The sequence below is a fragment of the Rhinopithecus bieti genome, unplaced genomic scaffold, assembly GCF_001698545.2.
Source record: "Rhinopithecus bieti isolate Rb0 unplaced genomic scaffold, ASM169854v2 scaffold_24306, whole genome shotgun sequence".
NCBI classification, from domain to species: Eukaryota; Metazoa; Chordata; class Mammalia; order Primates; family Cercopithecidae; genus Rhinopithecus; species Rhinopithecus bieti.
Genome location: NW_016811898.1, coordinates 1,276,231 through 1,297,638, shown reverse-complemented (window position 1 = coordinate 1,297,638; position 21,408 = coordinate 1,276,231). Strand labels below are relative to the sequence as shown.

General features: G+C 43.3%; 1 protein-coding gene across 1 annotated transcript in view; it reads right to left on the bottom strand.

The window, feature by feature from the left end:
• TXNRD1 (thioredoxin reductase 1) overlaps positions 1–21,197 on the bottom strand; it is a 134,619-nt gene extending 113,422 nt beyond the window's left edge. The window contains 1 exon segment of the mRNA XM_017895322.1: positions 21,062–21,197. Within this exon segment, the coding sequence (XP_017750811.1) occupies positions 21,062–21,152 (91 nt within the window). The 5' untranslated portion in view covers positions 21,153–21,197.
• Positions 21,198–21,408: the final 211 nt, after the last annotated feature.

The following is a 21,408-nucleotide window of genomic DNA, read 5'->3' as shown; positions in this document are numbered from 1 at the left end:
TTACAGGCTTGAGCCACCATGCCCGGCCTATTTTCTTTAAGTCAATCAATTAGAGCTCTTTTTATAGACATTACACACAACACATACATAACAACACAGAAAGAATATTCAGCACTTGTTAAGATTTTTCATTTGCCAGTTTCTTAACTGTATTACTGGCTTTAGGGTGAAACTCTTGGAGGAACAGGGCCGGGTAGCATGCATTTTTTAGGGCCTATAAGCAGGCACAGCTGAAGGCAAAGGCAGATCCCTAAATTTAAGGGTGCCATTTTATACTGGATTTTGGGTCCCGAAAAGGAGGGAGATACTGTGGGAGAAGACAGTGTAGTGCTTCTACCATGCATTTCATTGCAAGGCAACCCCAAGCTAATTGGCTTATTTTGTAATTAGCCTATCCCCCAAGGTAGTCTCATCTCTTAATGGCGGGGGATGGGGATTCTTCCATATCTTTCAGGTGGCCAAGAGCATGCTTCTCTGATTTATAACTACTATTAGCCACCCCTTACCGTGTAATTTCTACCTAGTTATTACACACCAAAGCTCTCCCACAATGTGAAGTAATTTGATATCCCCAAAACTCAAAAGCAGTAGATAACACAATACATAACAGAATAGAGCCTTTGATTTTGAGGGAACTATCTGCTCTTAATATGAAGAGTTTCATGAGGAAAACAGAGGTTTTTTTGGTTTGTTTCTTGTTGTGTTTTTTGTTTCTTTTTTTTCCCCAGAATGGAGTCTGTGGTGCCTCCTCTCTTTTTCCCCAGGAGTCCCACGTTACCAGAAGTTATCTCAGGGCCTCTCGCGCATGCATTAAGAGTGGTAAGACAAAAAATGGAGAAAAATAATTCAGTCAACTGAGAAGAAAAGAGCCTTTTCCAGAAAACAAGATCGAAAAGAGAAAACATAAAGGCCTTTTAAATATACCTATAACCCTGTAACTTGAATATCCACTTTTTTTTTTGAGACGGAGTTTTCACTCTTGTTGCCCAGGCTGGCATGCAATGGTGCAATCTCAGCTCACCGCAACCTCCGCCTCCTGGGTTCAAGCGATTCTCCTGCCTCAGCCTCTCGAGTAGCTGGGATTACAGGCATGCACCACCACACCCAGCTAATTTTGTATTTTTAGTAGAGACGGGGTTTCTCCATGTTGGTCAGGTTGGTCTCAAACTCCCGACCTCAGGTGAGCCGCCCATTTCAGCCTCCCAAAGTGCTGGGATTACAGGTGTGAGCCACCGTACCTGAACTTTTAATTAAGCCGACCGCTCTTTAAGAAAATCCTTTAAAATCCCTTGTTACTCGACTTTAGCCATGCCAAGCAGTTAAGATTTTTGACTTTTGAACTTTACAAACAGTAACCTCACAGGTGAAACCAATGAGCCTTAATTAGGTTATAACTTAATGCAAGTGTACAAGGTATTTTCAAAGGAGCGATAGGAAGCTTTTGAAACTGTCATTGCAAAATTGTGACTGAGACAGTGAAGGAGATCTGACCCAATCAACTCCATTTTGTTTTCAAGCCCCAACTGTCCTTGCCCATCCCTGGGTGTAGGCCGAACCAACTTTGGGAGTAGTCGGTTTTACAGTCTATAGTCTCAAACAAAGATGATAACAGCCGTTTCCCAAGATATACTTCCCTCTTGCCTGGGACCAGACCAAGAAACTAGCCACAAGATTAGAAACCATGGCCCAGGAGCCATGCAGCTGGAGGCTGCAAGATTTTGACCCTCCCTAAACCTCTCTTAAAATTAGTGCTTAAGATATTTTATAAACCCTGCCCTTGATGGATCAGCTGGCACTACCCAGATTGACAAACTGGTTTACCTGATTTTGTGGCCCTCACCCAGGAACACTTAGCACAAGAAGACAGCCACCATTGTAAAACGGCAGGGACTAAAATATTGCCACGTGGTTACAGGTTATGTTCCCAAGGACATGAAACAACATGGAGGCTTGTAGCCAGGTTTGTTACTGATCGCTTTGTTGGGGTGGCTTGAACAGCAGGCTTATGGGTTTCTGGGCCTCCATTCTAACTTAAGGTACCCTTTCTTCAACAGAACCATTCAGAAAGACATGCAAAACACACCAGATTGTCTACAGATTAAGACCAACCTCACAAATCCTTTTCCATTAATTATAAATTTACAGAGAATATAAACAATGATCCTTATTATCCCTTTGACCAGTTTGCACAGGGAGAGAGAAGCCAAAAGTGCAACTGGTAAACATTTTTACCCTCTTGCCAGCATATCAGGCTTCTGGGTTCCCTTTGTTGGAAACAGTGAGTTCCTCTTCAAAGGTTTTGCTTGTCCTCTATTTTCAAAGCCTAACTTCCTTGCCTCCTTGCCCCTAGTTACGGTAAACAACCTTCCAGCTGTTCCCAATCTGTAACCCACGTCCATTAACCCACATCCATTCCCAATCTGTAACAACCCACATCTGTTCCTTATTTGGCACCTTTACTTCTGTAGCCCCCACCCCTGCTCTATTTGAAATAGCAAATCGGGATCAGTTTAGATTGTGCAGTCCAACCCTGACCAATGGGGATTGGAAACAGTAGCAAGGACTGACTGCATTAGGGATAAAAACCCTTCCTTCCTTTGTCCAGTGTGCTCTCACAGTGACCAGAAGAAGGAGTAGCACCTTTCTGCAGAAATAAATTTGCCTTGCTGAGAAATTCTTTGAGCGCTCATTTTCTTTATGATTCTGAGTTCTTATTTCCAACACCTTCCCCCAGCTCAACTCTAAGCCAAGCATTTTAAGATTTGGAAAATAAACTTTTCCCAGGTTGGAAGAATATTATATAAGAGATAGAAGCCATTTTAAACTGCAAAAGAAGGAAAAACACCACAGAAAGTAGTTCCAATTGAGGGTCATCAAGAGGTATTGCCTCTTTTCCTATTGGGAATGGTGTTCCCCCTATTTCTTTGCCTTCCCTATTTTTACTTTTCCCTTCTGGCCTACTATAGGAGACATATTGCTCATCTCCAAAATTTTCCTCTGCTTGTAGAGCTGCCTGTTTTAGCTGCAGTTAGGGTTTGGTTCAGGAGCAGAATAACATTCCTCCATGAGAGGTCAAATACCTGAGTTAAATCTTGGAAAGCTTCTTCTTTTTTTCCCCCTGACTTTCAAATGTTTGTACTTTAAAGAATTAGTTGCTTTTTGGCCAGGCACAGTGGCTCACACCTGTAATCCCAGCACTTTGGGAGGCTGAGGTGGGTGGATCATGACGTCAGGAGTTCAAGACCAGCCTGGCCAATATGGTAAAAGCCCTTCTCCACTAATAATACAAAAATTAGCCAGGCATGGTGGCACATGCCTGTAGTCCCAGCCAATTGGGAGGCTGAGGCAGAAGAATCGCTTGAACCTGGGAGGTGGAGGTTGCAGTGAGCCGAGATCATGCCACTGCACTCCAGCCTGGGTGACAGAGCAAGACTTTTTCTCCAAAAAAGAAAAAGATGTGCTTAAATCAAATATTTTTTAGTTCATGCGACTTTAAGAAATAAAAACAGTCTCAAGGATTATTGGTAAAATGCAAGTGTCATCAAAATACAAATAGGTAGTTTACAGCCATGTTTTAAACTGTAAACCCTGCAAACTTTGTCACTGACAGACAATTGTCTTGTTTGTTCCTTCTCGATGACAGTTTATAATCAAGCTAGATTAAGGACCTTAACAGGTGTTCTCAAACACAGGTTTTTAATAGCTTTGAAGACTGTAATACTGAAATAGAAGAAGAACGTATGGGACTCATAAAGAACTGACATGTTCACAAATATCAAGCAAAATAAGAGTTAACTAAATGGACTGCACTCAGAAAGTTAAAGCAACCTTTTTGACTTTTGCCTGAAATATTGCTGATCTTTGTTTTGACTTTCAGAGTTAAGGAAACTTATTTTGAAATATTCACAGCCTTAAATAATTGAGTAAGGTGGCCAGGTGCAGTGGCTCATGCCTATAATACCAGCACTTTGGGAGGCCAAGGCAGGCAGATCACCTGAGGTCAGGAGTTCAAGACCAGCCTGGCCAACATGGCGAAACCCCATATCTACTAAAAATACAAAAATTAGCCAGGCATGGTGGCTGGCACATGTAATCCCAGCTACTCAGGAGGCTGAGGCAGAAGAATCACTTGATCCTGGGAAGCAGAGGTTGCAGTGAGCTGAGATTGCGCCATTGCACTCCAGCCTAGGCAACAAGAGTGAAACTCCATCCAGAAAAAAAAAAATGAGTAAGGTATACTCCTGTGAACAAGATTTGGAGCATTTTTATTTTTCTCTGTCTGGTTCCTCTAGAATTTGGAAACTCTCTGTGAGTACTCTTAACTTATGGCAATGTAATTGTTTGCATTAGTGAAACAAAATCCATTTTCTTTGTCAACAGGACACAGTTGGAAAACTGGTTATTTTACTGTGAAAAGTAGAAAGTTCCTCTTCGAAGTTTCCCTTTTGTTAAAGAATAAATAATAAGTGTTAGAAATAAAAGTTTATTTTAAAAACTAACTTCCTTCAAGTTTCCTTGCTTTTTGCTAATAACTGTTAAGCCCTATGTAGCTGTTAAATATAGTAAGGGAATAAGTACATTCTATGTCCTTGAACTTTAACCAAGTTATTTGTTCTGGCTTATAACCTGCTCAGACATGCCCAAAAATGCCCAGGTATTGTATTCCCGGCTTACAGCCTACATCTCTTCCTTATTTGGAAATGTTGTATTCTCCTAGTTTGTAAACAATCCCCTTCCTTTCTTTGTTCTCCATTGTGCGTTTACCTATTTAGGAAAGTTTTAAGTTTTTAGCCAATCAGGATCAGTCTAGATTGTGTGGTCCAGCTCCAGCCAATGGAGGTAGGACACAGCAGTAAGGACCCAATGTGTCAGGGATAAAAACCTCTGCTTTTCTTTGTTTAGTATGCTCTCGTGACAATCATGTTTCTTAGAAGCAGCCTCTCTGCAGAAAAGTAAAGTTACCTTGAGAAATTTCATATTCAAGTGCTATTTCCTTTGCAGTTCCGAAAATTTCTCTTTTTTTTTTTTTGAGATGGAGTCTGGCTCTGTCACCCAGGCTGGAGTGCAGTGCCACCATCTCAGCTCACTGCAAGCTCCGCCTCCCAGGTTCACACCATTCTCCAGCCTCAGCCTCCCAAGTAGCTGGGACTACAAGCGCCCGCCACCAGGCCGGGCTAATTTTTTGTATTTTTAGTAGAGACGGGGGTTTCACAGTTTTAGCCAGGATGGTCTTGATCTCCTGAACTCGTGATCTGCCCACCTCGGCCTACCAAAGTGCTGTGATTACAAGTGTGAGTCACCACGCCCGGCCTGAAAATTTATTTCTAACATGACCAAGGCTTTGGCTGAAAGGGTGAGTTTCTCTTTAAGGAATCAAGCTTGACATGCAAAGCCAATAAAAGCCCTTTGGGAGAACTGGCCTCATGTCATGTCTACCCAGTCCCGGCACAGGGTTCCTAACCTGTGGTCGGTAAAGAATGTCACTTTCTCTTTTTGATTTTTGAGGCAGGGTCTCACTCTGTCACCCAGGCTGGAGTGCAGTGGCTCCATCTCGGCTCACTGCAATCTCCACCTCCCAGGTTCAAGCAATTCTCCTTCCTCAGCCTCCCAAGTAGCTGGGATTACAGGTGTGCACCACCACACCCAGCTAATTTTTATGTTTTTAGTAGAGACGGGTTTCACCATGTTGGCCAGGATAATCTTGATTTCTTCACCTGTGATCTGCCTGCCTCAGCCTCCCCAAAGTGTTGGGATTATAAGTGTGAGCCACCGTGCCCAGCCTAAGAATGTCACTTTCTAATAGGCCAGGAGCTCCAAGTTTATCTTGGGACCTCAAAGAGGAGAGGATCACCCAACTTACAGATATTTGAGGATACAATCCCATGGCTGGGCTTGGCTTTAAGTCTTATCTGAAATTCCTTGTGGGTGTTTCATCAAACCAATCCAAAAGTCCTATGCAGAAATAACCATTCTTGCTGCACTTTATGCAAATAATCAGGCCAAGTATAAGACTAAAGTTTATTCTATGAACAACACACACAGTCCTATAATAATTTGTTTTTACCAAAAATAAGGACTGGAGAGAGAAATTGTTCTCCAAAGTTTATCATATATTTGTCATTAAATCCTAGTCTTGGCCAGGTGCGGTGGCTCACGCCTGTAATCCCAGCACTTTGGGAGGCCAAGGTGGGCGGATCACGAGGTCAGGAGATCGAGACCATCCTGGCTAACACACTGAAATCCTGTCTCTACTAAAAATACAAAAAATTAGCCGGGCATGGTGGCAGGCGCCTGTAGTCCCAGCTACTTGGGAGGCTGAGGCAGGAGAATGGTGTGAACCCAGGAGGCAGAGCTTGCAGTGAGCCCAGATTGCACCACAGCACTCTAGCCTGGGCGACAGAGCGAGACTCAGTCTTTAAAAAAAAAAAAAAAAAAAAAAAAAAAAAAAAAAAACCTAGTCTCATTAATTGTTTTAAGCTTTTGCCTACATTTTAAACTAACCCTGCTTATTCCTGTGGATCAAGTGGTGATCTCCTGCAGCTTGGAAGAAACGAAAAGGGATGGGTAACGTAAAAATCTGGATCAATATGCTAGTTCTGGGCAACTATCCTGCAAATTCTGCCAGGTAATGAAAGTAAGTAGGGTGCCCATAACCCAGAGGTTTCTTTGGGAAAATAAAACCAAGGAACTTCATAGACCTCCCCCGCCCCCAGAGAGAAATTCTATATCTTGGCAAGTAAAATTTTAGATGAAAATTATTTATTATACAACACTGATGGAAATTCTATACTCACTCTGCTATTTACAATAGGGTTACAGGTACTTAAAGATCAAATCAAAATTATTGACAGGCTGAGGGAAAATGCAGGCTTCAGCTCCGGGTGGCTACAATCCCTTTTTAATGAATTCGTCTTCTTTATGGAATTGGTTAACCCCTTTATTAAGCCCTCTTTTGCTTCTATGTCTTATATTAATATTTGAACCCTGTATACTCAATACTATAACTCAGATTGTTTCCTCTTGCCTAGAAGCAATCCAACTCCAAATGGTGCTGCAAACTGAACCATGTATGAACACACCATTCTTCTGAGGACCCTTGAATCGACACCAGGAGGGCCCCTAGCTGCTGTTCCCCATTTGACACCCCTTTTCAGCAGGAAGTAGCCAGAAAGAGTTGTTGCCCAAAACCCCCTAAAAGCAGTTACGATGACATTACCAGATACTGGTAATCCACTAAAAAGTTTGATTTCAATTCAACTACTTATTTTCATGGGAAACAATGCTTTATATTCAGGTCTTATGAGGGGATGGAGGAATCCAGGTGTATTAGTCCTTTCTCAAAGGTGAGAATGTTATAGGAGTTAAGAAATTATTTTAGGCTGAGAGACAGGAAAAGGGGTCTTTGGGAAGTTTTTTTTTTCTTTTAAAGCAGCTCCAGAAACATTTCTCGTCTAGCAGGAAAGAGCGGACAGGCAACCTTTGATATGCAAATGCAGGCCATTAGAAACTGGGTCCACCCACACTTGGTGATTCCCACCCTCTTCTTCTTGACCTTGCCCCCACATGTGCCTGGCAACATGGTCACTCCCACATATCCCCACTACGTGAAACATCATGGTGCCCTGCATTTGCATATTAAAAGGCTAGGGAGGGAGGGCCAGATTTTTCAGGGGCTTCCTGAATGACATGCCTGATCAAACCAATCCGCTGAGCCCTCACTCAAGTAGCTGGGATTACAGGCATGTGACACCAGGTCCGGCTAATTTTATATTTTTAGTAGAGACAGGGTTTCTCCATGTTGGTTAGGCTGGTCTCAAACTCCTGACCTCAGGCTGGGAGACTCCCCCTCGGCCTCCCAAAGTGCTGGGATTACAGGCGTGAGCCACTGTACTCAACTTCATATATCAACTTTTAAAAAACGTATATACCTACACCAATGTTTATAGCAACTCTATAATCACTAAAAAATAGAAAAAATCCAAATATCCTTCAATGAATGAAAGGACAAAAATATTATGGTATATTTGTATAATGTAATACAACTCAGTAATAAAATGAAGTAAACTATAGATACACATTAGACAAATTAGATGAATCTCAAAAGTATTATGCTGTGTGAAAAAGTCAATCTCAATGTTACATTATTTTGTGATTCCATTTATATGGCATTCCTGAAAAGACAAAACTATACTGATGGAGAACACGTCAGTGGTTCCAGAGACTGGAATACAGTTGTATCCTAATCAACTGGGGAAGCTGTAACCACAAAGGGATAGCATTGGGGAAATTTTGTGGGGTAATGGAACTGTTATGTATCCCGATTGTGTATATACGTGTCAAAATTCATAAAATGCACACCAAAGGCCAGACATGGTGGCTCACACCTATAATCACAGTACTTTGGGAGGCCCAGGAGTGAGGATGGCTTGATGCCAGGAGTTTGAGACCAGCCGCCTGGCTATCATAACAAGACTTCATTTCCACAAAAATAAAAATAAAAGCATGGCACCACTCACCTGTGGTCATAGCTACTCAGGAGGCTCAAGCAGGACGATCACCTGAGCCCAGGAGTTTGAAGCTGCTGTGAGCTATAATCACACCACTGCCCTCCAACCTGGGTGGCAGAGCAAGACCCTCTCTCCAAAAAGAAATAAATTAAAATAAATAATAAAAAATTAAGAGGACACCAGAAAGTCTATTTTATTTGTATGCCAGATATCCTACTAGATATAGTCATTACTCAGCAGTTGTTATAAAAGACAAGACTGCACTAGAGATCTTATACATAGGAGGAGGACATGAATTTAAGAATCACTACTTTCAGGCCGTGGCGCGGGATGGCTAAGCCTGTAATCTTAGGCACTGCTTGGGAGGCCGAGACCGGGGGTAATCCACGAAGGTCCCAAGGAGATTGAGACCATCCTGGCGAACTGTGATAACCCCGTCTCTCACGAATAAATATCAAAAACTGGTACCGTGTGGCGATGGGTGCGGGAATGCGCTCTGTATGTCGCCAGCTACTCGAGTGAGGCTGATGCAGGAGAATTGCGTAATACTTTTCTGGTGTATGGTCGGAGCTTGCTTGTGTGTAGGCCCTTTATGATTTCTGTTTCCACTTGCATCCTTCTAGCCGGCGACAGATGCGAGATCCGTCTCAAAAAGAGAAAAAAAAAAAAAAAAAAGAATCACTACTTTTCTAGAGAAGTTGGGTTTCCCCAGAAATGTACTTGAATGAGCAAATTATTGCTATCCAAATCTTTTCCAAATACAACTGCCAGTATTTTGGGTCTTAATCTATTTATTACTTTAAAGCAAGTTATTCCTTACGATCTTGAGCTACTGACTTACCATATAAAATAAAGTGAATGGCTTAAAACCTTAGTAGTCATTCAGGCATGCATTCCAGGAGCCAAGACAGGAAAAAAAGACACGTCTTAGATAATACATGCGAAATTACCTTTCGTATTGTGGAATCCAAAAATGCTAGGTATTTTTATTTGGAATTATTACATCTTCTATGCATTTATGGGCCTAATTTTAATTTTATGGGAGACAGACCTACAGAATTTTACAGTTTGAGAGGACTTAATATTCATCCATTCACTTTATTTTGCAAATGAGGGAACTAAGGCACATAAGTGCTTTGGAACTTATCTAAAATCACATAGCTATTTAAGGATATAACAGAAACTAGAATTCTGTTCTCTTCACTCTCTCTTTCCACTTTGCTTCAAATGACTTGTGGAGCCATAATCTAAATAAGCAGCCTGAAATATAACAGGAGATCTCTGTAAAGATCATTTTGTATTGGGGATCAACCTTAGAGGCTAAACTGTTATTATATCAGGCTCTTCTGCTTCAAGATTATGTTCCAGGGACATGACTGAACTCATGGAAATGAAGTGATAAAGGTATTCTACAGTGCTTCATAGGTAAGGGTCAGTAAGCCCACAGCATTCAGCATCTACAACCTAAGCTGGACATTTTTGGCTGTCGTCAGCATCCCTATAATGATTTTTGGTCTACCTGTCCCTAAATATGAGGTTAAACTGTTCTGAATAAGCTCCTTTTCTTTTCTTTCTCTCTCTCTCTTTTTTTTTTTTTCTTTTTTGAGACAAGAGTTTCACTGTTGTTGCCCAGGCTGGGGTGCAATGGCACAATCTTGACTCACTACAACCTCTACCTCCAGGGTTCAAGTGATCCTCCTGCCTCAGCCTCCCGAGTAGCTGGGATTACAGGTGCCCACCACATGCCTGGCTGATTTTTTGTATTTTTAGTAGAGATGGGGTTTCTCTATGTTGGTCAGGCTGATCTTGAACTCCCGACCTCAGGTGACCCGCCAGTCTTGGCCTCCCAAAGTGCTGGGATTACAGGCGTGAGACACCGTGCCCCACATAAGCTCCTTTTTCTATTGTTTCCAGATACTGGTAATCCACTAAAAAGTCTGATTTTAATTCAACTGCTTATTTTCATGGGAAGCAATGCTTTATGTTCAGGTTTTATGAAGGGATGGAGAAATCCAGCATCCATTCTCACACTGCTATAAGGACATACCTGAGACTAGGTAATTTATTTGAAAAAAAAAAAAAAAAGAGGTTTAATTGATTCATAGTTCTGCATGGCTGGGGAGGCCTCAGGAAACTTATAGTCATGGCAGAAGGCACCTCTTCTCATAATGGCAGGAGACAGAATGAGTGCTGAGCAAAGGGGGAAGCCCCTTATAAAACCATCATATCTCATGAGAACTCACTATCACGAGAATAGGCATGGCAGAAACCACCCCCATGATTCAGTTATCTCCACCTGGTCCTGCCCTTGACACTTGAGGATTATGACAATTCAAGGTGAGATTTCAGTGGGGACAGAGAGCCAAACCATATCACTAAGGTTTTCATTAGATGTGCCCAATCATTCTATTAAGCGAGGCAGTAGAGCACAGTGGTTAAGTACACTAGCTTCCAGCATGAGAATCCTGGCTCCACTACTTAACAGGTGTATGCTCATTACCTCTCTGGGCCTCACTTTCCTCATTTGCCTGTTGCAGGGATTAAATGTGTTAATACATATAAAGCACTCAGCACAGTACCTGGATCATAATGAGCATTCAATAAATGTTACTCCTTTTCATTAAAGCTCTCAGAAGTTCTACATTACTCTAGAAAACAACTCCATATGGGCATATTTACTCACAGATTGCCAGCACCTACAACAATGCCTAACATATGGAAGATGGTTAGTATTAAATGAACAAATATTATCTAATTAACAAGACTACTTTGATGTTATCCCCTCTTTCAAAAAAACTGTATTACTGGGAAATACAGTGTTCCATATGGGACATTGGAAATACCCTGTAAAAAATTTCCATTCTGGGCTGGGTGCAGTGGCTCACACCTGTAATCCCAGCACTTTGGGAGGCCGAGGTGGGCGGATCACGAGGTCAGGAAATCGAGACCATCCTGGCTAACGTGGTGAAACCCCGTCTCCACTAAAAAATATAAAAAATTAGCTGGGCGTGGTGATGGGTGCCTGTAGTCTCAGCTACTCGGGAGGCTGAGTCAGGAGAATGGCGTGAACAGGGAGGCGGAGCTTGCAGTGAGCCAAGACTGCGCCACTGCACTCCAACTGGGGTGACAGAGTGAGACTCCGTCTCAAAAAAAAACAAAAACAAAAACAAAAAAACTCCATTCTCTCACCTTCATAACAATGGCAATTTTACCTGCCTGAGATGTCCCATTTGTGGGATTCCAATGAGTCAGGGGTAAGTGAGGTAGATAAAAGAAGTTTCCAAGGGGGAGAGAGATTCCTGGGTTGATCAAACAGTGGGGGAGAAAATCAGGAGGGAATAACTTGATGCAACTATATTTGAACATTTACTGAGCATCTACTATGTGCTATGAACTATCCCAAACAGGAAATTCAAATCTAAACAAGACATCTGCCAGGCGAGGTGGCTCATGCCTGTAATTCCAGCACTTTGGGAGTCCAAGGCGGGCAGATCACCAGTCTGGCCAACATGGTGAAATCCCGTCTCTACTAAAAATACAAAAATTAGCTGGGTGTGGTGGCTGCCTGTAATCTCAGCTACTCAGGAGGCTGAGGCAGAAGAATTGCTTGAATCCGGGAGGCAGAGGTTGCAGTGAACCGAGATGGTGCCACTGCACTCCAGCCTGGGCGACAGAGCAAGACTCCATCTCAAATAAATAAATAAATAAATAAATAAATAAATAAATAAATAATAAACCCGACATCCTTACCCCTAGGAGCTCAGTCTAGTATAATGCTACACAATACACTATATGTCCTATGAAAAAAATGAGAAGGGCCACACATGTCCAGAAAGGGCAAAACGATCTCTACTTGGGGAATTACAAAACTGTCATTTGGACTGGGTCTTGATGCGTGAGGAGAGTTTGCCCAGCAAAGAGAGGGAAGGATATTCTAGGTAAAAGAGAACAAGCATTCATCAACAGATGAGTGAGGGAGCCTGGCAAGGTCAGGGGACAGGAAAAAAAAAACTTGTGCCACAAGCTTAAAAGGAGACCTAAACTTGTCAAATGTCCTTCATCCTTAAAGGAAATTTCAAGAGTTACAGCTTTGACTAATCCAGTGCAAATGATTATGCATCAGTGCCTATGCAAAAAGAAACAACCTCACATATATTCCCTTTGCAATCTGCCCTCTCCCCTTCCCACACTACTCTGCCCACACCCAGGGCCAGAGTAACTAAGTTGCTTTTGTTGTTGTTTTAATAAACACCATTAACACTCCTTAGCAAGTCTGCACTAGCCACTGGAGCCCAAAGCCAGCTGCAAGATGCAGCAGTTCATGCTCCCTCCTCACCAGTCCCCACCTTCAGCTGCCTCTCAGTGAATGATTCAAGGGCTTTTACCACTTTTTCCCAGTGTTCGATCAAGGGTCATGTCCCAGTTTAGCTTTCCTTTTACTCTGCTTTAACTGGACACACCCTCTCTACCTACATCAGCCTGGCCAAATCCTGAGGATTTTTACCAGTCCAGCATATCTAGAAAGATCCCATGGAATGCTGTGAAAGGAATGGTACAGTGAAACCATGCTCCTTGCTCTCCCAACAATGGTAATTCAAAGTTATATTTCTGACAAACTTGACTTGAGGGTGGGGAGTCGTTTGCTAAGTTATATTCCTTCTATTCCCCTTCTTCCTTGATCTCACTCTACACACAAATGAGTGAAATCTAGCTCTTGCTCCAAGAGGTAAGATTACTTCTCTAAACCTAAAATGAGTTTGATGACCAAGAGCCTTGTGCCCATTTCTAAGCAAATCTTTGCGATACAGCAGTCCATGAAACAACCATTGACCCATGAAACAACCATTGACCCACACAGAGGGAACCAAGCCTTCCATTTGCTCACAGTCGTTTTAAACATTTTTAAAAGTTTAAATGCACATACTTGAGAAAAGCTGCTGCACATACTTGAAAAAGTAGAATTTTGGCAGCACATTTGAAGGGATTAACCAGCTGAAAATACTACTATATAAGTAAGCAATAATCTCAAGGCAGCCATAGCTACACTGTAACATCCACAATCTTAAGAAAAATGTCCAAATTTGGAAATAAAGGAAGTTGACTAAACGCCCTTTCAATGTCATACTGTACCATATTTAACAAGCCCACCCAAGGATCATTTAATTTTCTTAAGAGAGTGTATCTGTACTTGACTTTCCTATTTACTATTTTATTAAAGCCTAGACACTGAAGTTTCATGTTAACTTGTACATTTCTGCTCAATAATCCCAAAAGTTAGTTGTTTTTCTTTTCTTTTCCTTTTTTTTTTTTTTTTTTTGAGATAGAGTCTCACTATTTCACCCAGGGTGGAGTGCAACAGCAGCGATCTCTGCTCACTGCAACCTCTGCCTCTCAGGTTCAAGCGATTTTCCTGCCTCAGCTTCCTGAGTAGCTGGGATTACATGCGCATCCCACCACCTGGCTAATTTTTGTACTTTTAGTAGAGACGAGGTTTCACCATGTTGGCCAGGCTGGTCTCGAACTCCTGACCTCAAGTGATCTGCCTGTCTCAGTCTCCCAAAGTGCTGGGATTACAGGCGTGAGCCACCGCACCTGGCCCAAAAGTTAGTGTTATTGCTCTGTGGGACGTTAACCAGCTTTGTAACTACTGTACTAGCAAATTCAGTTAACCATTTCTTTGATTATATGTCCCTAGTCCTTGAATTTGCCTTTAAATTAGCTTTACCATTTTATTGGTTCTTTCATTTATTGGTTTAATTAATAAGTTTTGATACATGTTCTTTTCCTGTACAAGATCATGTTTTTAACGTTTTGAAAACCATACTTTGACAGTGGTCATTTACACTGTTCACTCAGACACTTCTCTGCAGTGTGTTACTGTCTAAGAAAAACTGTTTTCTGCCCTAGCCACTCCACTTCTATACATTCAAAAGACACCATCTTTTTCTCATTTTTTAAATATGAGCCAGCTTGACAATATTCTACACATTCACAGACCATATTTACCTGCAATCACATCTTGTTTGACCCTCGGTATTTTCCTTAATTGCATTACTGCTGACATTCACAAACTGGGGAAGTCACAAAAATAATTATAGAGATTTCTGGTTTCTCTTGAAAAAAAGCAGGTCTGGCAACACTACACTCATTTTCCCACCCAAAGAAAGGGAAGTTCAGTAGAAGTTGCCCCATGTGTACGGCATTCTCTCCTCAGTGCACCCCAGTCCCCACCACGCCCTATTTACTACCTGCCTGGTTCACTCATTTATATGACCTGCCTGTCCCTGTAGAGTTTTAATTTTTGACCCATTAATTGTGGCCTCTTAATTCTTCCCATAACAAGTTATTTCTGGGTCTATACAACTTCCCACCACCTGCCCAGTTCAGTTTTTCATCTAACAGACACTGTCATCTGAAGTTTCTGTATACACACCTTCCATAAACACACTAAATTGTGGCAAAAATAACTTTTCTGTATTTGTCAAAGTTAGGACCATACTTGAATGTTGAGAGCTGAAAACCACTGCACTACCACTAAAACCAACAGGTAGCCAGGTGTGGTGGCTCATGCCTATAATCCCAGCACTTTGGGAGGCTGAGATGGGCAGATCACCTGAGGTCAGGAGTTCAAGACCAACCTGACCAACATGGAGAAACCCCTGTCTCTACAAAAAATACAAAATTAGCTGGGCATGGTGGCACATGCCTGTAATCCTAGCTACTTGGGAGGCTGAGGCAGGAGAATCGCTTGAACCCGGGAGATGGAGGTTGCAGTGAGCCAAGATCACACCAATGCACTCCAGCCTGGGCAACAGGAGTGAAACTCCGTCTTAAAAAAAAAAAAAAAACCAACCAAACAAACAAAAAACCCAACAGGTAGTTTTGTTGCTGATTTTTTTTGAGACAGGGTCTCCGTCTGTTACCCAGGCTGGAGTGCAGGAGCCTGATCATGGCTCACTGCAGCCTCGATCTCCCACGCTCATGCGATCCTCCCACCTTAACCTCCTGAGTAGGTGTGACTAACAGGCGCACGCCACCATGCTCAGCTATTTGTTTTTGCAGAGACTGAGGCTCACTTTGTTGCCCAGGCTGGTCTTGAACTCCTGGTGTCAAGCGATCCTCCCACCTGGGCCTCCCAAAGTGTTAGGAATACAGGCATGAGCCACCACACCCAGCCAGATAGTTTGTTTTTAACACCAAAGAGTAATTTGTGATAGTCATTTATAGTTATATACATGTAGACTAGTTTCTACCAGCAAAGTAATGCTCAGAGCTAGAAAGTAGGATATAAGGAATATTCATGAAATATTCCCTGATGTTTTATGAAGGTAAAGAAAAGGCATTAATAGATTAATTCCTTTTTTTTTTTTTTTTTTTTTTTTTGAGACAGAGTCTGGCTCTGTCACCCAGCTGGAGTGCAGTGGCCGGTCTCGGCTCACTGCAAGCTCGCCTCCCGGGTTTCCGCCATCTCTTGCTCAGGCCTCCACTGAGTGCTGGGTACTACAGGCACCCGCCACCTTGCCGGCTAGTTTTTTGTACTTTTTTTTTAGTAGATACGGTGTTTCACCGTTTTGCCAGGATGGTTTCGATCTCTTGACCTCGTGATCCACCGGTCATCGCTTACCCAATCGTGCTGGGATCGGCCTCCCAAAGTGCTGGGATTACAGGCTTGAGCCACTGCGCCCGGCCTGATTAATTCCTTCTTTCAAGTTCTTTCAAGAATTTAATCCAACTGTAAATCTAAAATACCCTTTTTTTTTTTTTATAGACAGAGTTTTGCTCTCATCACCCAGGCTGGAGTGCAATGGCGAACCTCTGCCTCCTGGATTCAAGAAATTCTTCTGCGTCAGCCTTCTGAGTAGCAGGGATTACAGGCATGTGCCACCACGCCCAACTAATTTTGTATTTTTTTAGTAGAGATGGGGTTTTACCATGTTGGCCAGACTGGTCTCGAACTCCTGACCTCAGATGATTCACCTGCCTTGGCCTCCCAAAGTGCTGGGATTACAGGCATGATCTACCACACCTGGCCTAAAATACACTTTAAAAAAAGTTAGTTTAAAAACTTTAAATACTCAATACACATTAACACAAAGAAGTAAACATTCAAGTTTGAAAATCCAAGTAATGAGTAATGACTTTAATTTACCTGGTTAAAATCAACAAAAGGCAAGATTACACTACAATTATCTAGCACATCGTGTAATACTAACTTCTGACTGCAGACTGCATGACTGCATGTCGGTCACGATCTTTGGTTCCACTGCAAAGCTTTCAATTTCTTCTTGGGGCATCTGACTCACCCTTATCAGCCTCAATGATCTGCAGTAGGTACCTCCACCCCAGACTCAACCCCATTGCTAAGGATAGGCACCTCTGCCCAGAAATAGGTAATCTGACGCTGGCCTAAACACCTCACTGCAGTGTTGTCAGGCCTTGGTTCAAATAGTCACTTGAGGCACCAAAAATGAAGCTTCCTGGCCCAACACCCTGAGGCTGATTTAGTAGGTCTGAAATGGAGAACAGGAAAATGAGTTTTTAATCTACACATCTCCAGCATGTAATTCTCTTGCAGGTGGTCTTAGGACCACACTTTGAAAAAATACTGTCTCCTCTCCTTACTAGAGAAGCTGGTCAATGTTAATAGCATTGGCTTTTGGAAGATTCCTCACTTATTAAAAAATTGCCCTTTGCCATATGAGTCATACAAACACACTTACTGATTTGTAGGGCAGTATGCCAAGGACTGCGGAAGATAAGACAGTGAACAAGACACATTCCTGCTCCTCAAAAATCCAGCAGGAAAAATGTGTGCAAGCTTATTAAAATAGAATGGAATGTGTGTCACAGAAGAAATATTAAATGCTAAGTGCCAAGATGTTAACTCCCTCTGCCATTCTCCTGAAGTGTGTACCCATCTACTTTTATGATTACACATTATGACACTGCATTTTCTATGCCATTCTTCTCCATGAGACTCTATGTTCAAGGACTGAGATCAGGTCTTGTTTATCCCTGAGTTCCCAGTGCCTGATAAATAATAGATGCTTGGTTGAAGAGTCATTCAAGCAAAACGTTCTGCATCATTAAGAAATTAGTTTCTTGAAACCTAACCACATAATTTTAATCTGAGAAGGAACTTAGAGATCATATCGTACTTAAGGAAGGTGGCTAGAGTGTTTATAGATGACACACAAAAGAACATTTTTAATGTCATAGTTATGTATAATATGGGCCTGGCATGGTATACTTTGGGAGGCTGAGGCAGGAGGATCACTTGAGGCCAGGTGTTCGAGATCAGACTGGGCTGTTGTTTAGTGAGATCCATCTCTACAAAAAATGTAAAAATTGAGCTAGGCATGGTGGTGTGTCCCTATAATCCTAGCTACTCAGGAGGCTGAGGCAGGAGGATTACTTGAGCCCAGCAGTTCAAAGTTTCAGTGAGCTATGATTCATGCCACTGCACTCTAGCCTGGGCAACAGAGCGAGACCCCATCTCTAGAAAAATAATCGTCATCAATATGTATATATGTATGTGTATATATAGTACACATATATATATGTGTACTGGGCACAGTGGCTCACACCTGTAATCCCAGCACTCTGGGAGGCCAAGGTGGGAAGATCGCTTGAGTACAGAAGTTTGAGACTAGCCTGGGCAACATGGCAAGACCTCATCTCTACAGAAAATTAAAAAATTAGCTGGGTTTGGTGGCACACTTTATCACACAGGAGGCTGAGGTGGGAGGATTGTTTAAGCCCAGGAGGTTGAGGCTGCAATGAGCCATGATTGGGCCATTGCACTCCAGCCTGGGCAATAGAGCAAGACCCTATTTCAAAAAAAAGAAAGAAAGAAAGAAAAAGAAAAATATCTAGAATAAAGCAGTGCTTTCATAGATTAATGCTTAAAATATGCCTAAATTTAAGTTTCAAAAAGTAAATGTAAATAGGTGAAATTCTTCTGTGTTGTTAGATATCAGAGTAGTGGTTGCCCTTGGTATGTGGATAAGAGACAATAGAGGGGCTCCTGGGGTACTAGAAACATTTATTTCCTCAGCTGAGTGTGGGCTGCATGCATATATTTCGTTTGTAAAAATTTAGCAAGTTGTATTATAATGAGTGAGCTTTTCTGTATTATAAAATAGTTCAGGCCGGGCGCGGTGGCTCAAGCCTGTAATCCCAGCACTTTGGGAGGCCGAGGCGGGCGAATCACAAGGTCAGGAGTTCAAGACCAGCCTGGCCAACACGGTGAAACCCGGTCTCTACTAAAAATACAAAGATTAGCCAGTCGTGGTGGCGGGCACCTGTTATCCCAGCTACTCGGGAGGCTGAGGGAGGAGGCAGAGATTGTGGTGAGCCAAGATCATGCCGTGGCACTCCAGCCTGGGTGACAGAGCAGGACTCCATCTCAGGGGATGAAAAAAAAGTGGTGTGTGTATATATATATTCCATTGTGTATGTGTGTATATGTGTGTGTGTGTGTCTGTGTGGATATAGATATACACACAAACACAATGGAATATTACTCAGCCTTAAAAAGTAAGGAAATCCTGTTGCATGCTACAACATAGATGAAACTTGAAGACAGTATGCTAACTGAAATAAGCCAGTCACAAAAAGACAGATACTGTATGATACCAACTTACATAAGCAATCTAAAGTAGCCAAATTTCGCAGAAACAGAAAGAATGGTGGATACCAGGGGCTGAGGGAAACAGCAACTGAGAAGTTACCAAGTTGGCATGGAGTTTCAGATTTGCAAGATGAAAAAGTTCAGGGGATCTGCTTCACAACAATGTGAATATACTTAATACTGATGAACTGTACACTTAAAAATGGTTAAGATGGGCCAGGCTTGGTGGCTTATGCCTGTAATCCCAGCACTTTGGGAGGCCGAGGCAGGCAGATCACCTGAGGTTGGGAGTTCAAGACCAGCCTGACCAACATGGCAAAAACCTGTCTCTATTAAAAATACAAAATTAGCCAGGCATGGTGGCGCATGCCTGTAATCCCAGCTACTTGGGAGGCTGAGGCAGGAGAATCGCTTGAACCTGGGAGGTGGAGGTTGAGGTGAGCCAAGATAGCGCTATTGCACTCCAGCCTGGGCAACAAGAGTAAAACTCCGTCTCAAAAAAAAAAAAATTGTTAAGATGGTAAATTTTGTGTTGTTTTACCACACACAAAAAGAATGTAGCTAACGAAAAACAGTAAATAAATGGCAGGACATAGATATCAAGAAGATCCTGAGGACGGTACATGAAAGGTCAATTTGGGATGCACCTACTCAAACTCCTTCATTGTACTAATGGCCACAAATTAGCTGCCTGACCTTGACCTTGCCTGACCTTGCTCCTACCCTGTTCCTTTATTCTTCCCTTCCCCCAATCCAAGTCCTCAACTCCAGGAGGATATGCAGACCTCCCTATCTCTGGCATGGTCTCATCGGCTGCTTCCCCTAACAAGAATGTTCTTCCTTCAGACACCTCTGCCAAATCCTGCCTCATCTATGGAAGCTGCCATCCCCACTTGGCTGTTTTTACCACTACTCTCAACCCTTCACCATATGCTGCCTTGTAACCAAATTGTAAGCCCTTGAAAGAGACAGATCCTACAGCATTTAATAATTCCAGCCATTGGGCAAGGCACTTTTTGGAGACTCACTTTCTCAAGGCTATAGAAAAGGTGGAGGCGGCAATATGATGGTCAGGGCTTTGGAGTCAGATGGCCTCAACTTGTATCCTAGCTCTTCCACTTACTAGTTGTGTGCTTTGGGTAAGTTTTATAACCTCTTTGCTTCTCAGTTTCTTTTTCTGTATAATGGGGTTTATGATAAATCTCTCAGTATGGCTGGAAAGATGAACCGAGATTATTACCCATGTCCAGTGCTTCCAAAGGCCCCTCTCATGTCAGTGCTTAGTAACCACTAGCCATTATTGGCATCATCCGGACAATGGAGAAGAGACTGGGAGCTTTCTGTCTTGAAGAACAAGTGAAAGGATAAAGCAGGATTATCGTGGGGCAAATGTGCCCAAAATTCAAGGGGATGGAGAAAGGGGGCAGGGAAGGCGTGTGGGACAAGATTCTCGATGGAGGAGAATGCTGGGAGTGGGCCGGGGGCTTCTGGAGAGGTGAGAGGGCACCCCCGGACTCGGCTGGCGGTTTGGGCGCTTCCCCCGTAACGTTTCTTTGGAAACACGGTGCATGTAGGAAGAGGACGCCCTCACGGCCCCTGAGCGAAATCAGGCGGGTCGCTGCCTCTCGGTTCGGTTTCCGACAGGTTTCCGGGTAGGTCCTAGCGGCGGGCCCACTCCTCCTTCCGCCTCCCACCTCTCTCACAGCCAGCGGGCGGGGCAGCTCTCAGCCGGCCGCCGGCCTCCGTCTCCCGCGGTGACCCGGGGGAGCGTTTCGGGGGTCTCCAGCGTGGCGTGGGGTCCGTCACTGACTCCAGTGAGAGGCTTCAAGGCCAGGGCTCCCGGGCACTTTATCCCCAACCCCGGCCGGAAGGCTGGCTTCGGCCAGCCGACCTGGGACCAGGCCTTCGCCCTTGGTCGTACCTGACCTACGGCGGCCACCACCGTTCTTGCCTTTGGTGTGCAGCTCCGGTGGGGCGGCTACCGCCACCGCCTTGCCCTCCGCGCAGCCCATATCGCACAAGGCCCTGTGGGAACTGACGGAGACGAAGGACGCCTGGCGGAGGCCGCGCGCCCCCTGCCGGCCGCGGGCCGGAGAACGCGGTGGGCGGGGCGCGCGGTGGGCGGGGCGCTCGGTGACATCCCCGAAGTCATAGCCCGTGTATCTTCAAGGTCGTGAATTTTTTTTAAAACAGGAAAGATCGGTTGCTAAAGGTAAATTGGAAAATGCAGAAATGGAAAAGAGAAAAGAGAAAGCGCACCACCCAAAA